Consider the following 15027-nt stretch of genomic DNA (forward strand, 5'->3'; position numbering starts at 1 on the left):
GCATGCATTTCTTCATTAAGTAAATTAGCCTTGCAGCTGAAGCCTTAGATCCACATAGCAGGTTAATGAGGCGTCCTGATATAAGTGTCTTCATCCCAGTACATCAGCGTCTCTGGAAGCCACCTGCCCCGAGCATACCGACTCACCGTCCCGCTTGTGTCACAGTCTGAGATAATGGGAAAACCTGTCCTCAGCTGCCTCATGCAAAACAAATATTTTTCTTAGGTCGGGCAGAAGAGAAGGGAAAATGAGCACCGCTATAAACGATTGATTTATGTCCTGTGAGACAGAAATCTGTAGTTTTTCTTTTCTTTTGACTGAGGTGCAGGAGAACAGCAAACAGAGCGAATCCGGCCTGGTCTTCGCGCTCCACGAACAGTGAGCTGAATGTGCAGGCCGGTGTTTGTGTAGGGAAGGGTGTTTAGGGGCCAAAGAAACCACCCACATTGCAGACAACTTTTAGACATTTCAATTCGAACACACTTGTAAACCACAGAGCGAGTGAGAGAGAGAGAGAAAGAGAGAGAGAGAAAGAGAGAGAGAGACAGAGGGGGAAAAATGACTTTCTTCTCAAACGTTTGTTAGAGTATAGTGGCGTAGTTAACCTTTGAAGTGTTTGCAATGTAGTTACCGGACTCTGTAAAGTTGTAACAATAAACTTTTGGTTTCAAAACACAGATGATTAGAGACTGACTTCTTACCAAAATATTTTCAGATTACAAACATAAATAGTGTATGTCTATCTAGGGCAGGGTGATAGAGGTTGATAAATGTAGCACTGGGTGATTATAGCTTTTTGTAAATAAAGAAAGTAGGATTTTTTAATGTTCATAATGCTGTACTTCATTGTATATTGCTCACCATGCATGTGCTTTTTTATTTTAGAGGACATATATTTTTGTATATTAATTTTTTTTAAATATAAATTGCACGCTCCAGTTTCACAGTGCACACCAGTAAAATGTCATTCAGTGTAGCAATAGTATAAGTGCCAAAAATCAGACATTCGTCACAGCAAGAATTATTTGAGATATTAACAGTCTATGTAAGGATCACAGTCCAGCCTAAAAATACATATTGATCAGGGCTTAAAATATTCATACTTTGCCAATATCATTCAAATCACACCAGGCTTTACCTATTTAGTAGCAAGACTTGTTAATAATTTACTTTTTAATCAATTTCTATATTTAAAAAACACAGGCCAGAATAAGATTTTTTTTTTACATATAGATTTTATTCTGAACAGTGTTCACTCACATTTTGAATACATCAGTTGATTTGAAACTTGCTTTGTTTGTATATAAAAAAATATTTTAGCAAAATGAATTTGAAACAAATGACACACACACACACACACACATATATATATATATATATATATATATATATATATATATATATATATATATATATATATATATTAGGAGTGGGACAATTTACAAAATTGTCAGTTCAGTTTGTATCACAGTTCTGTGGTCACGAGTTTTAGTTTGATTTGGCTTATTTTTGTAATATATATATATATATATATATATATATATATATATATAGACCTTTTTTTTGGCTGCTGCATGGAGGACGCCACAACGACCAGCGTCTTCCGGTAGAATGGTTAGAACTTTCGTTTACAATAGGTAATTTGCGCTCCAAAAATAGGTTTCATAGTGTTTTTGTGACACACAACTTAGAAATGTGTCTGTTAAAGCCGTCATAATCTGTCAGATTTGGTTTATGCGCATCAGAGATACGGAAAAATGTTCTCCTAGTTCACATGTCTGCCGTCTTAAATACAGTGTGTGTGTGTGTTCCCAGCACACACACACACACACACACATGCACGCAATACTTCACTGCATTATAGAGCAAACCAGATTACTGGCATGAAGCTTAACAGGTATGCAAGTCATGCAATTTACAAAAATGATCAATGAAAGTCTGTTATTGATACTCTGCTGGCTGATTTGCTGTTCATTCTAATCGCGAGCCGTTTATGCTTCATTTCGTGTCGTGTTTTTCTGTTATTTCGAAATGACTATAGCCTATATTTTCACTTTGTCACAGTTATTAAATCAGTGTGTTAGTGGGACAGTACAGGCTGTGTGTGTGTCAAACATTTTGGTGAATTACATTTGTTTGGGTTGGTTATATATTTGAAAGAAAGAGAAACTGTTGACTTTAGCGTTGGCAAGGCTTCATTTAAACGGCAGAAGATGATGTCTGACAACGAGGGGAACATGCCTCACAGCAGCTGTTTACTATCCTATTAGATCGCTTTTCTTTAAATAATCAGTCCAGGAGGTGGTGCTGATTGATAACAGTATTAGTTATCATGATAATTATTATTGATAATAATTATTGTTATTATTAGTAGATGATAAAAGCCGGTGAAATAGATTAAAACTATCGTATCAAAGCTGTCCGAATGTGACTGTTTACACATCAGCTGCATAATCGCTGGCATAATCATGTGTATTAAAATGAAAATTAATTACAGTCTCACAATCCTTTTCTAAGAGGAACTATTTTCTTCCACCATTCACTCACGTCTACAGCTGACATCAGAACAGAAGAAATTGTTTCCACTTGACAAACGTCACTTTAGAGCTAATATTTGAATAATTCTCTAGCATAATGTCTAAAGCAGTGGTCACCAAACTTGTTCCTGGAGGGCCAGTGTCCTGGAAATTTTAGCTCCAACCCTAATCAAACACACCTGAACAAGCTGATCAAGGTCTTACTTGGTATACTTGAAACATCCAGGCAGGTGTGCTAAAGTTGGAGCTAAATCCTGCAGGGACACCGGCCCTCCAGGACCGAGATTGGTGACCCCTGGTCTAAAGTGATGACAAAACAGCTGATTTTGCTCAAATTTTAAAATTATAAGATACAACGGCATGAAATGCCATCAGTCTACAGAGATTTCCCAATATTTCTCTGTTGCAATCGGGAGATCACCATAATTAAACTCAAAAAAGCCAAAGCAAAGCAAACACTACCACATTACTGTTGTGTTTGCAATAAGAAAAAAACACTAAACACATGCGTGCATTTCTTTTTTTCTGTTTACTGAAATAAAACAGGAGATGCATTAGAAAAAGATAACTCCGCATTTAAGACTTTAGGATGAGTCCTATCTCACACTCAACACACTGCAATTACTATGGTATAAATACAGCACTACAGCATACAAGAGAGAGAGAGATCGACTTAGAAAGTTACTTACCCGTTTAATAATGATTTGATCAGGTGTAGTTTAAAATTACGCAGGTTTTTCCCCCTCTACGGGCTTATTATGCTGTGTCTGTTGCCATCTTGTGGATGGACAGTGTGAAGTCTTTCATCATTTTTAAAAATGAAATTAGTCAGAGATGTTTTTAAACCAGCATGTTGAGAGAAATACTGTTTCAACACTAGTAATATTATGCTTAAGTGTGTTATAAAATGCTTATTACAATAATCCAGCTTTATTTGCAAAATGGCTTTCTTGTATCTCACCCAACAATTCATTGTTCATACTGTATTTCTGTAAACATAGCCTTTATATTCAGCACAACATTTGAGGACATTATGCAAGGCTTAGTCTGTTTTGAGGTTTCTAGCCATTGTATTGCCATGTAGCTCATGCTTGATGTCTTAGAATGTAAAATGTTGGTGTTTATGGCCGTAACGACACAAACTGCTTGAATAGTTTAGCCTGAATGAGGTAAATGTAAAGTAGTCGTCACCAAATACTGTTGTAAAATAACTTCACTGCCATAGCCTGTTACTAAAATAAACAAAGTCACGTCTTGCGTGAGGGTGTGTGTGTGAGTGGAATGGAGGCAGTAAGAATAAAGCCTGTTTGGCCTGATGCCACACACAGCCTGTGGCCCCAGCTGAGTAAATAGACACGGGCCCAGTGTGCCAGGGGGGCCTTCAAGTGCTCGACTGAAGGGTGACTGAGGCAGATCTGGACCCCCCAACCACACCGCATACAGAGGAGGCCTTCACTAACCACTCACTCACATTATGGATCCCATGTCTCTTTCGTTTTGATCTTTATATACATTGCCAGGTTTGTATAATTCCTGCCTTGAAATTCTAAACATTTGTAGCCTTGACATTGAAAACCACTAAATGCAGACTTCTCCCTGGTGCTTTTCCCCCCTAAAGTATATTGTTGGTAGGTATAGATTTCCTCTAACCTCGTTTATAGCATTCATACGAAGTGCTCCCTTATGGGAGTGACTTCTCAATAGTGGTTTTTCAGTCACAAGCTTCATTTATTGAGATGTTTGAGAATCAGGGGAAGTGATTTTCTCTAAAAACTCTTAAGGCCCTGGTGCACCAAAGCTGATGGTCAGGTGTTCAGCACTTGTCAGATGCTATTGGTGGCTTGTTGTCGAAAAGCAAAAATGATAAAAGCAAGCAAAAAACTAACAAAAAAAAAGTCAAGTGGCCACACATTGATGTTTGTTCTAATTTTAATTCTGTCTTACCAACATGTTCAAATATTCAATTATCTTTATAAGGTGTCTTGAAGACTTGAGACCGTTAATCAAGACATTATTATGAGTCAGTTTGGTAACACTTTACTTGAAGAGGTGTTCATTAGACTGTCGTGCAACCTTTATAATCGTGACACGTTAGTGAGATTTTATTCATCCTTATGACAACTGTTATTAAGTGTCATTTGCTCAGTTATGTATTTTTAAATTCAAAGATGACATTGTTTGTTATGACAACCTGACATAAACAAACGTCTTCAACTTTGTCATGACAACTTTACATTACCAAGACAACATATCTTTCATAAATCTATCATAAACATGATTGTCATGAGACTATTCTAATTGTGTTATAAATATTTTTCTGATCACGCTTTTCAGTGGAACAAACATTTTGTCATTAAAATGTCTCATTAAAAGTGTCATTGAGTGTCAAATAATTTATAAAATGAGTCGTTGATATTTAATGACAATTTAATGACAAATTCAGCTTGTACCACTGTATTTAAGCTCCAAAAAATATTAATGACGCTGTTAAAAAAATCCATGACACATATTTTCTTTATGACTTCATGACAATTATGTTTGTGACAGATTTATGACATGCTTTGTTGTTTTAGTTTCTAGTATTTCCTAGTATTTTTCTTTTGCAATCGGGATATCACAATAATTAACCCCAAACGAGCCAAGGCAAAGCGAACACTACCAAATTACCATTGTATAAATACAGCACTACAACATACAAAAGAGAGAGATTGACTTAGAGTGTCACTTACCTGATTTATAATGATTTGATCAGCTGTAGTTTGAAATTTCGCAGTTATTTTTCTCTTCTGAGCTCTTATTATGCAGTCTCTGTCGCCATCTTTTGGCGAAACGTCAACCGTCTTTGCTCGGTTCAGTATGACAGGCTAATGGATGACGACACGCTGAATCTCTGAAATTAAAAATATATAAAATAGACACTATTCTTATACATAAACTGCATAGATGCAATCTAAACTACTATTTACTCTGCTAAAAAAGCTTCAAAAGTACAGTATGTTGTTCAACAGCTGCAATATTTGTCAAGCTGTAGTGAGTTTATTGATCTGCAGTCACTCTATGTTGCCGGAGTAATACGGAAGGGTGAAGAGACTGTACAAGTGCTGATATTGCAGAATATTGCATGGCTATCAGCCAGTGTCGAGAACCACACAGAACAAATTTTCATGCCCAGCCACGACTCAGGACACTGTTCATATTTCTGCCGCGCCACAGAGCGCTATCTAAATACTAGCATTTTAAATAACATGCGAATGTGCACGTCTGGTGTGCTGTGTCGCGGTTCTGAGCGGCGCATCCGGTGACTCAAAGTTAATTCAGTGTGCAAGGTTATTAGTCTCTGTGTACAAGCTCGGAACTTTAAACTAGCACACAGTTGGCTGTAAAACTATACAAAGACACAAATGATTTTGTAGTCTCTTTTGTAGTCATACATGTACAGCTGAATGCTGGTCCTCTCAATCATGTTGCTTTTCTCTGTTTGCGAGTCGGGGAGCTCTTGTTTCCGCCCCCTTGTTACGTTGGGCGGGAAGTCGAAACTAATTTTCAAGTGAAGCAACACACCCCTAAAACAACGAGCTGTGTACATCTCCCTAAAATGACACTTTTTAACACATTATAATAAAAAATCTAAACTGTGTTTTGAACTGAACCTAAACTGGCACACTCAAAAGAACCATAATATTAATATTAAATCTTTAAAAAAGGGGTAAACTAGGTGCCCTTTAAACAACTCGGGACCATTGCTGTCTATGAGTGGTTAAAGAGCTCTCGGATTTTATCTAAAGTATCTTAATTTGTGTTATGAAAAAGAAAAAAGGTCTCAGATAACTAAAATAAGATGAGTGTGAGGTACTGATGATAATAATAATAATAATTCCTTGCATGTATATAGTGCCTTTCTAGACACTCAAAGCGTTTTACACAATGGGGGGAATCTCTTCATCCACCACCAGTGTGCAGCAGCCACCTGGATGATCTGACTGTACCAAATTGTAAACTATTTTTCATTGATCTAAAACTTTTTAATGATTCCCTCACTGCTATACAAAGTAATACCAAAGCTATTAAGACATCTCAACTACTGGAAAAAATACTTAATGTACACGATTAATTTTTGTTGTTAATTCCATTGTATACTGTTTTATGTATAACTCTGTACATCCCTGTTTGTTCAATAAAAAAAAAAAAAAAAAAAAGCCACCTGGATGATGCGACGGCAGCCATATTGCGCCAGACCGCACACCACACAGCAGCTGATTGGTGGAAAGGAGACAATGGAGTGATGAAGCCAATTATGATATGGGGATGGTTAGGAGGCCATGATGGACAGAAGCCAGTGGGCAAATTTGGCCAGGATGCCAGAGTTAAACCCCTACACTTTTTCAAAGGACTGCCTGGGATTTTTAACTACCACAGAGAGTCAGGACCTCGATTTAAAAATCCATCCCAGCCCTGCCTTGCTTCAGTGGGTGACTATGTGAGAGTTGCAGAGAGCTAGCTGCAGGCTGATAAATAATGCAATTGTTGACTGAATTAAACCTTTCATTTCACAAATACAGACAAAACAAATTGGGAATGCACATCTAAATATGATTCTTTTCATTATTTAACCACGTAATTTAAGTATTTAAAAACAATGTTATCATGGGCTGCTCATGTAAAAAGATCACCATACTGGACATAACATATATTCATATAATCCATGTGCAGTCTTAGCGATTTAATAGTCCTGTTAAACCATATTGCCTTATGGAAATGCTGAAAAAGCTTGAAAACGCATCTAAAATGTGCTTGAAACATGCTAACATTAGACTTAAAAAAAAAAAAAAAAAGTCACAGCTTCAAGTACATTTTTTTTGACAAAATAAATGGCAGTGAATTGGATAGAAGTAAGTTGTTAAGTCGTTCATCCATCATCCTTTCCACACTGACAGAAGAAACTAAAAAAAAAATACAGGAATTTTGACATTGTTTGACTACTATTATTTGTGGCTCCGTATTTTCCAGGACCGGTCGCTGGTGTCGGAGGCGTCTCGTAAGAAGGAGCGTGAACTGGTGGCAAGGGAGATCGAGCGTCTGCGTTCCTCCATACAGACGGTGTGCCGAAGCGCTCTGCCTCTGGGAAAGATCATGGACTACATTCAGGAGGATATGGACTCCATGCAGAACGAACTGCAGAGCTGGCGAAGAGAGAACAAGGAGAATGCACAGGCTCTGCTGCAGGAACAGAGGTGCACATTCATATTGTTCACAAAAAGACTTGAGGCTGTAATTGCTGCCAAAGGTGCATCAACAAAGTATTGAGCAAAGGCTGTGAATGCTTATGAGCATGTGATTTTTAGGTTTTTATTTTTAATAAATTTGCAACAATTTAAAATAATCTTTTTTTCACATTGCCATTATGGGGTATTGTGTGCAGAATTTTGAGGAAATAAATAACTTTAATCCAGTTTGGAAATAGGCTGTAACATAAAAAATGTGGAGAAAGTCAAGTGCTATAAATACTTTCCGGATGCACTGTATATTGAAGGATAGTGGCATAGTAAAAAGATTTGAAATCACAATTAATTAATCAGGAGAACAGTCAGAATAACTCTATTTATGCATCTTCATATTTATAATAAGTGTACACATTTTCATAATCCTGTTTTTCTGTGCGAGTCAAACGTTTCTCTGTTTCAGAATCACAGACGGTGTAGTGGAGCCTCTTAAAGTGGAGCTCGCCGAACTGGAGCAGCTAATCAAAGACCAACAGGACAAGATCTGCGCAGTCAAGTCCAACATCCTGAAAAACGAGGAGAAGATCCAGAAGATGGTGTCCAGCATCAGCTTCTCCTCGCAAACGTGAACACAAGACACTTCCCCAATGAAAGCTGAAGCACTGAGCTCTTGTTAACAGACGTGGAGAGACAGCAGAAGGTTACAGGTACAGTCAAGAGTCAAACCTCCACCAAAACCCTTCATGTAAGGTGCCTTCTGTAAGACCGGGAGATCTGTTTGCGCTGGTCCAAACTCACGTCTGCAGTAGATTTGCACTCGTCACTTGCTTGAGAGATAAATGCGTGTGTGGTCACTATACGTTTCCTGTATTTTATTTTTTTAATACGACTCATTTGATCTCCGTTTTCTTATGAGAGAGAGAGATTATAAAAGTATATACAGCTATGGCAAAAATTACAAGACAACTTGATGATTATAGTCAGTAGATTTATTGGTATGGGTTTGAGTAAAATGGTCATATTTGTGTAATATTTAACAGTCTGATCAACTGTTCTTCTAAAGTTCAAATAAAAATACTGACATTTAGAGTTTTAGAATGTTTTTCCTCCCGCAAAATGAAAGGTGGTCAAAATAACAGATCTTTTAAATGATTTATTGTGATTGAGAGTCAGGGTTATTTCAACAAATTCTGCACGTCTCTTCTGAAGTTAAATATATAAAAGTTCAATAAAAGCTAAATATATATCTTGAATGATGGAACTTATTTATTTTTTGCTTTGTTTTTTTGACCAATTGTCATTTTGTGAAAAAAAAAAAAAAAACATATACATATACAAATTATATACAAATTATATATATATATATATATATAGTCTTGAACTGTTGACCTTTTACCTGCTTATTGTTATTGGAATAATGAGGAAAAAAGACATACCTTGCCATGGAACAGCTTAGGAGCCAATTGTCCCATTACTTTTGGTCCCTTAACAAGTGGGAGGCACATATGGAAACTGTTGTAATTCCTACTCCATTTATCTGATTTGGTTGCAAGTACCCTCAAATTAAAGATGACAGTCTGCAGTTAAAGCACATCTTGATCATTTCATTTTAAATCAATTCTGTTGGTGTACAGAGCCAATAATGTTAGAATTGTTTCAATGTCCCAATCTTTATGGACCTGACTGTGTATATATACAATAAAAGTCAAAAGTTTGGGGTCAGTTTTTTATTTTTTTTATTTTTTTTTTAATTTTGTTCATCAGGGCTGCTTTTATTAAATGTAAGTATAAAATGTTCAATTGTTAAATATGAATATTTCAATTTTAAATAACTGCTTTCTTATTGTATGTATTTGCAAGTAAAAATACCACTCCAGTTATTATTGCTTTTATTACTATTACCATTAATAATAATAATAATTATTATTATTAGAGTGATTTCTGAAGGATCTTGTGACTCTGAAGACTATAGGAATAATGGAATAATAGAAGGAATAATGAAGGAATAATGAAGCTTAACGATCATCTTTACAATCACTGGAATAAATTTTTAAAATAAATTATAAACTACTTTTGAACAGTTTTTCACAATTTTATTATTTGTTCTGTATTTTTGATGAAATAAATGCAGCCTTGGTGAGCTGGAGAAGCTTATTTTAAAATATTTCAAAATCCTACAGAGCCCCAAACATTTGACCGATAGTGTATAAAGTGCAACATTACAATTTTAATTGTAATAAAGAAATTAATTTACAGTTGAGATTTACAGAGTTAAAAGAAAAGGTTTTACTCAAACACATAGCTATAAATCATAAATTGTAAAAAATGTTCTTTCCATATAATGTAACTTTCTGAAGCTGTAAGCAATAGGATTTTACAGACATTAGAATTGCCAAAAATCGGAAATACACTACACTTGCACCTCTGCACTTTGATGAATGAGATAGTAATACAGAACATAATTCATTTGTGTGTGTGTGTGTGTGTGTGTTGTGTGTGTGTGTGTGTGTGTGTGTGTGTGTGTGTGTGTGTGTGTGTGTGTGTGTGTGTGTGTGTGTGTGTGTGTGTGTGTGTGTGTGTGTGTGTGTGTGTGTGTGTGTGTGTGTGTGTGTGTGTGTGTGTGTGTGTGTGTTTGCGTGTGTGTGTGTGTGTGTGTGTGTGTGTGTGTGTGTATATATATACATTTAAAAAAAGGAACAACTCACAAGCTTAAAGGTATAGTTCATACTAAATTGCAAATTCACTGACAATTTACTGACCATCAGGTTATCCAAGATGTAACTGACTTCTTCCCCTCTCCCCCGTAGAACATTAAAGTATAATTCACCCCAACAATTTACTCTGTATTTACTCTCCATAATGTTTCCCTATATATGTTTTCCTTTTTATTGTATGTTGAACACAAAAAATATATTCTAAAGAAAGCTGGAAATTATATTCAACTATGTAAAATAAACTATATTAGAAAAGAAAGGCTATAGAAATCAATGGTTACTGGTTTCCAGCAATTTGCTAAATATGATCTTTTGTGTTCAACAAAAGAAACTCAAACAGGTTTGTGACCAAAACTAAAATTGGTTGAGTTATCCATTTTAAAGAATATTTTTAGCTGAAACTGGTTCTTGGTGATTCATAAAATGCAAGTCAGCGGCTACTGGCACTGTGATGTGAAAAAGGAGCAAATTAAATTAAAACCCATGTCTCCTATAACAAGATATTGACTATATTATACAGGTACGGTGTGCTCCAGACGGTTGTAAATGCAATCAAGACTGTGGAGTTAAGTTTTTGTCTTTAGAAGACTTCAACAAAGTCTTCGTTTTGTTTTGTTTTTTGACTCTCGAAGTGCTTGCAGCCATTGCCTTGCATTTTATAAATCACCAAGAACCACAATTTCAGCTAAAACAATTTTGTACATGAATAAAAAAATTATTTTGGATGTCTTGAGGGTGAGTAAATTAATTTAGAAATATAATGATCGGGTGTACTATGCCTTTAATAAAAGTTTAAGGAAGTAAAAGGAGATTGCATGAATGCTTTGAAATAAAATATATAATTATACCTATTGTGTTCCAATAATGATAAATGTTTAATGTCCAAAACAAATGAAACCGTTTCCAGAGTGCTTTTAAGAGCGTTTTCTACTGCAAACTGAGATCCATGAAGCAATTATTACATTGAAAATATTTATTTTAATAAAAAGGTTGAGAAACTGTGTTAAATGAAGCAATAACACGTCCAATCTGCTCAAGCACATTTTTATAAATCTTATTCTGCACGTATAACCAGTCAAGCTTTATGGATACTGTGGTACTGTACCAGTGTTTAGATAAAGTTCAAATCTAAACCCCACCGGATGTCAAAGTAGAATTGAAATGTAATATACAGATTATTTACGACATCAGTATTATCAGCTGTTGTACACCATGACACGATATACAGTTTGCTATTTATTGAGTGAAATTGACTTTACAGAATTCAATAAAAAAAAAAAAAAACATATATATATATATATATATATATATATATATATATATATATATCAGTAAATATATATATATATATATATCAGTAAATATCCATTTACTTTGTAAAAGAGCCGACCATCTACACTGTAAGCGATTTTAAACACGTCCGTACTTTATGCTGTACATTTTGTGTATATGTTGTTTGTATCATAGTTCACAAATGAATATTACTTTTGTAGTGAAGTCTAATAAACAGTTATGTTTCTGTTAAAAGTGTGAATTGTGATTGTTTTATAGTGTTTGCAGTTTGGTAGTTAGAGGTTTATTCAGAACAAATACAAAAAAGCACCCCCTCATCCTTCGAAGAATGCAGCCTCTGAAATGAGACAGCTCATGTATCTCCTCATGTAGCGTGTTGTTAGGACACAGAGTTACAATGTAACCTGCTTACCTAATGTTTACTTTCGTAGCATTTTTATTATTTGCTAATTAATATCCACCTCATGTTGAACTCTGCATCTTCGTCTCATTTCGGAGTCTGCTACTGTCCACCAGAGGTCGCATTTCGGTCAAAGGTGCGTACTTTGAGAGCCTTCCTGACTGAATTAATTGAATACGCTGTTTTCAAGGCAACCCGCTGTGCTGAAATATAATTGGCTAAAGTGGTAGTGGGCGATTTAAGAAAAAACAAAGACAGACGATCCAGCACTTAACACACACATTTTCAAAGCAGAATATCTGACTTTAGTATTGTTTTTCCGATGAACAAGAACCTTTCCTTGGCATGTTTCTTAAATATCTGCAAACATATTATGGTATTTTTTTATGCTTTAGAAGAGTCAAAAGCTTAAATAGAGCACCTTTAAATAGATTGATGAAATAGATAAATAAATAGATTGATGAAAATTAAGTTGTCCCAAAAAACCTCAAGAATTGTTTCGACTCGTTTAAAATAAGTAGTTTGAGCAAACATCATTTTACTGAGTGTAAAAATTCAAAAGAACATCATATTGTCTGAAACACAAATGATCTCACCTTTCATTTTTGTTATTAAATTATTTATTAAAGTTGCTGTATGTAAGTTTTTGATCTAAGAAGTGTTAAGGATATTTAAGAAACATGCCAAGTGAACATATTTAAACTGTTCAAATATTCCGGCGAGATCCCCGATCAGGGGTGCCCCACACATTTAGGGGGCTCTCAGAGACATTATCAAGGGCCCACGACTAATACCCCCATAACCCCACTTTTCACTTTTGTCTGCAAAACCCCCACCCTCTTGGCCACAGCCATATCACCCTGCAGCCGAAGACCGGTTACTCACTGAAGCTAAGCAGGGCTGAGCCTGGTTAGTACCTGGATGGGAGACCACTAGGGAACACTAGGTTGCTGTTGGAAGTGGTGTTAGTGAGGCCAGCAGGGGGCGCTCAACATGTGGTCTGTGAGTCCTAATGCCCCAGTGAAAGTGAAGGGGACACTACACTGTCAGTGGGCGCCGTCTTTCGGATGAGATGTTAAACCGAGGTCCTGACTCTCTGTGGTCATTAAAAATCCCATGGCACTTCTCGTGAAAGAGCAGGGGCAATACCCCGGTGTCCTGGCCAAAGTCCCTCTATCCCAATCATCTCCTTCCACCGAATTAGCTCTATCACTGTCTCTCCACTCCACCAATAGCTGGTGTGTGGTAAGCGCACTGGCGCCGTTGTCCTGTGGCTGCTGTCACATCATCCAAGTGGATGCTGCACACTGGTGGTGGTGTGGAGAGACCCCCCTCATGATTGTGAAGCGCTTTGGGTGAATGACCATACACAATAAATGCACTCTATAAATACACATTACATTTACATTTACCTCTTCATCTGCGACCTCCCACCCCCCACTCTTCACTAGGATCCACATTCCCCCCAAACCAATCCCCTCCGCTCTTCACTTTCATGCGCGATTGTCCAGAATTACAAATAAAATTCCAAATAAAATATTCAGATAAAACATTCTGATAAAAGAATTTAAAACAAGTAATCACGGTCAGCAGCAGGAGCCAAAACGCGTCTTCGTTCACTCAACCAGATACTGAAGATGCGGAAATGAGACCGGTTCAGATTGCACATGAGGTGGATATTAATTAGCAAATAATATAGATATTATTGACGTAAACATTAGGTGAGCAGGTTATATTGTAACCTTGTGTCCTAACAACACGGTACATGAGGAGATTTGCAGTATTTTTTTTTCTTCTTTTTCATTATCTTATAACATTTTAACACATTTTTATCTGTTTTCTCTATTTTTTTATTCTTATTTTTATAATTTTTTATTTTTATTATTTCTTTTCATTTTCTAACACTTGTCTCTTTTATTCTTGTTTATGTAAAGCACTTTAAATTGCCACTGTGTATGAAATGTGCTATATAAATAAACTTGCCTTGCCTAATAAGCAATTTGGCTGTTTGCACCAGACGAAACACCACAGAAATTTAAATACAACCATTCAGAAGCACAGAATAGTGCACTTACTGCACTCCAACAAAATAAGGTTTGTTATTTAATTAATACACATTAAACCTCTTTAACATGATTAGATGTACATGCTGAATCACTCGTATGTGTTGGCTTTCACTGACAGTTCTAAAGGGCAATTACAAATGGTTTATTTTATTTTCAAGATCTAAGGTGAACTATCTGCTGCTGCTTTCTGTAGTATGGCAATACATGTCATGCAAACTGGCATTCAAACTCACGTTATTAGCATTTAACACTGGATGAGGTGTGATCATTGTCAGTTTGTCCTGTTTTACAGCTGCAAGAAATAGAAGTTGTTTCTAATATATCGATTTCAGGTGTTGGTTAGGACAGAAAATCCTTTTGATATTGAGATTATTCCTTCTATCGCGTGCCGTTGCTTTTATTTAGAACACGATTTAAATCAGCCTTAAAGGGCCATGAAACCCCCTCGTTTCAGCAGGGTGTTTTCACACCTCTACTTTGGAAAAAGTCAGAAAAGTGGGCGTGTCCAGCTCTGTTTAGGGGGGAGTGTCGGAGGAACTAAAGTGGGATGGTGTGGGAGTGTCTATTTGGGCGCGTGCGAGTTTCAGTCAAAATACACACACATGAGAAAGTGATGGTGTTTAACCTACATTGACATCTGTAGTCGAATTATTTGCCAAATTATTAAATGTTGGACTTTAACTGCAGTTTGGCTCTTTCATTCAGGGAATTCATTCATGCCCCTCGCGAAAAACGAGATATTTGATTCGAGGAACTGCTCTTAGCGTGTATTTTTCATGCAATGTTTGATACCGCACG

The 15027-nt window shown here is 36.2% G+C and overlaps 1 protein-coding gene and 1 long non-coding RNA gene across 17 annotated transcripts in view; one reads left to right on the forward strand and one right to left on the reverse strand.

Annotated features, from left to right (window-relative positions):
- The window catches only part of traf3ip1 (TNF receptor-associated factor 3 interacting protein 1), a 62547-nt gene extending 53538 nt beyond the window's left edge, over positions 1–9009 (forward strand). For 15 of the 16 annotated variants that reach the window (XM_009304952.5, XM_009304953.5, XM_009304954.5 and 12 more), the window contains 2 exons: positions 7545–7768; positions 8220–9009. In XM_009304952.5, coding sequence (XP_009303227.1) covers positions 7545–7768; positions 8220–8385 — 390 coding nt within the window. In that variant the 3' untranslated portion in view covers positions 8386–9009. 16 annotated transcript variants of the gene reach the window in all.
- Positions 3575–7542, reverse strand: LOC141376200 (uncharacterized). Its single transcript, XR_012385619.1, has 2 exons — positions 6739–7542; positions 3575–6504 (listed from the first exon to the last, which is right to left on the reverse strand). It is a non-coding gene; the product is annotated as an uncharacterized lncRNA (long non-coding RNA).
- Positions 9010–15027: the final 6018 nt, after the last annotated feature.

The sequence above is a fragment of the Danio rerio genome, chromosome 9 (assembly GCF_049306965.1).
Source record: "Danio rerio strain Tuebingen ecotype United States chromosome 9, GRCz12tu, whole genome shotgun sequence".
NCBI classification, from domain to species: Eukaryota; Metazoa; Chordata; class Actinopteri; order Cypriniformes; family Danionidae; genus Danio; species Danio rerio.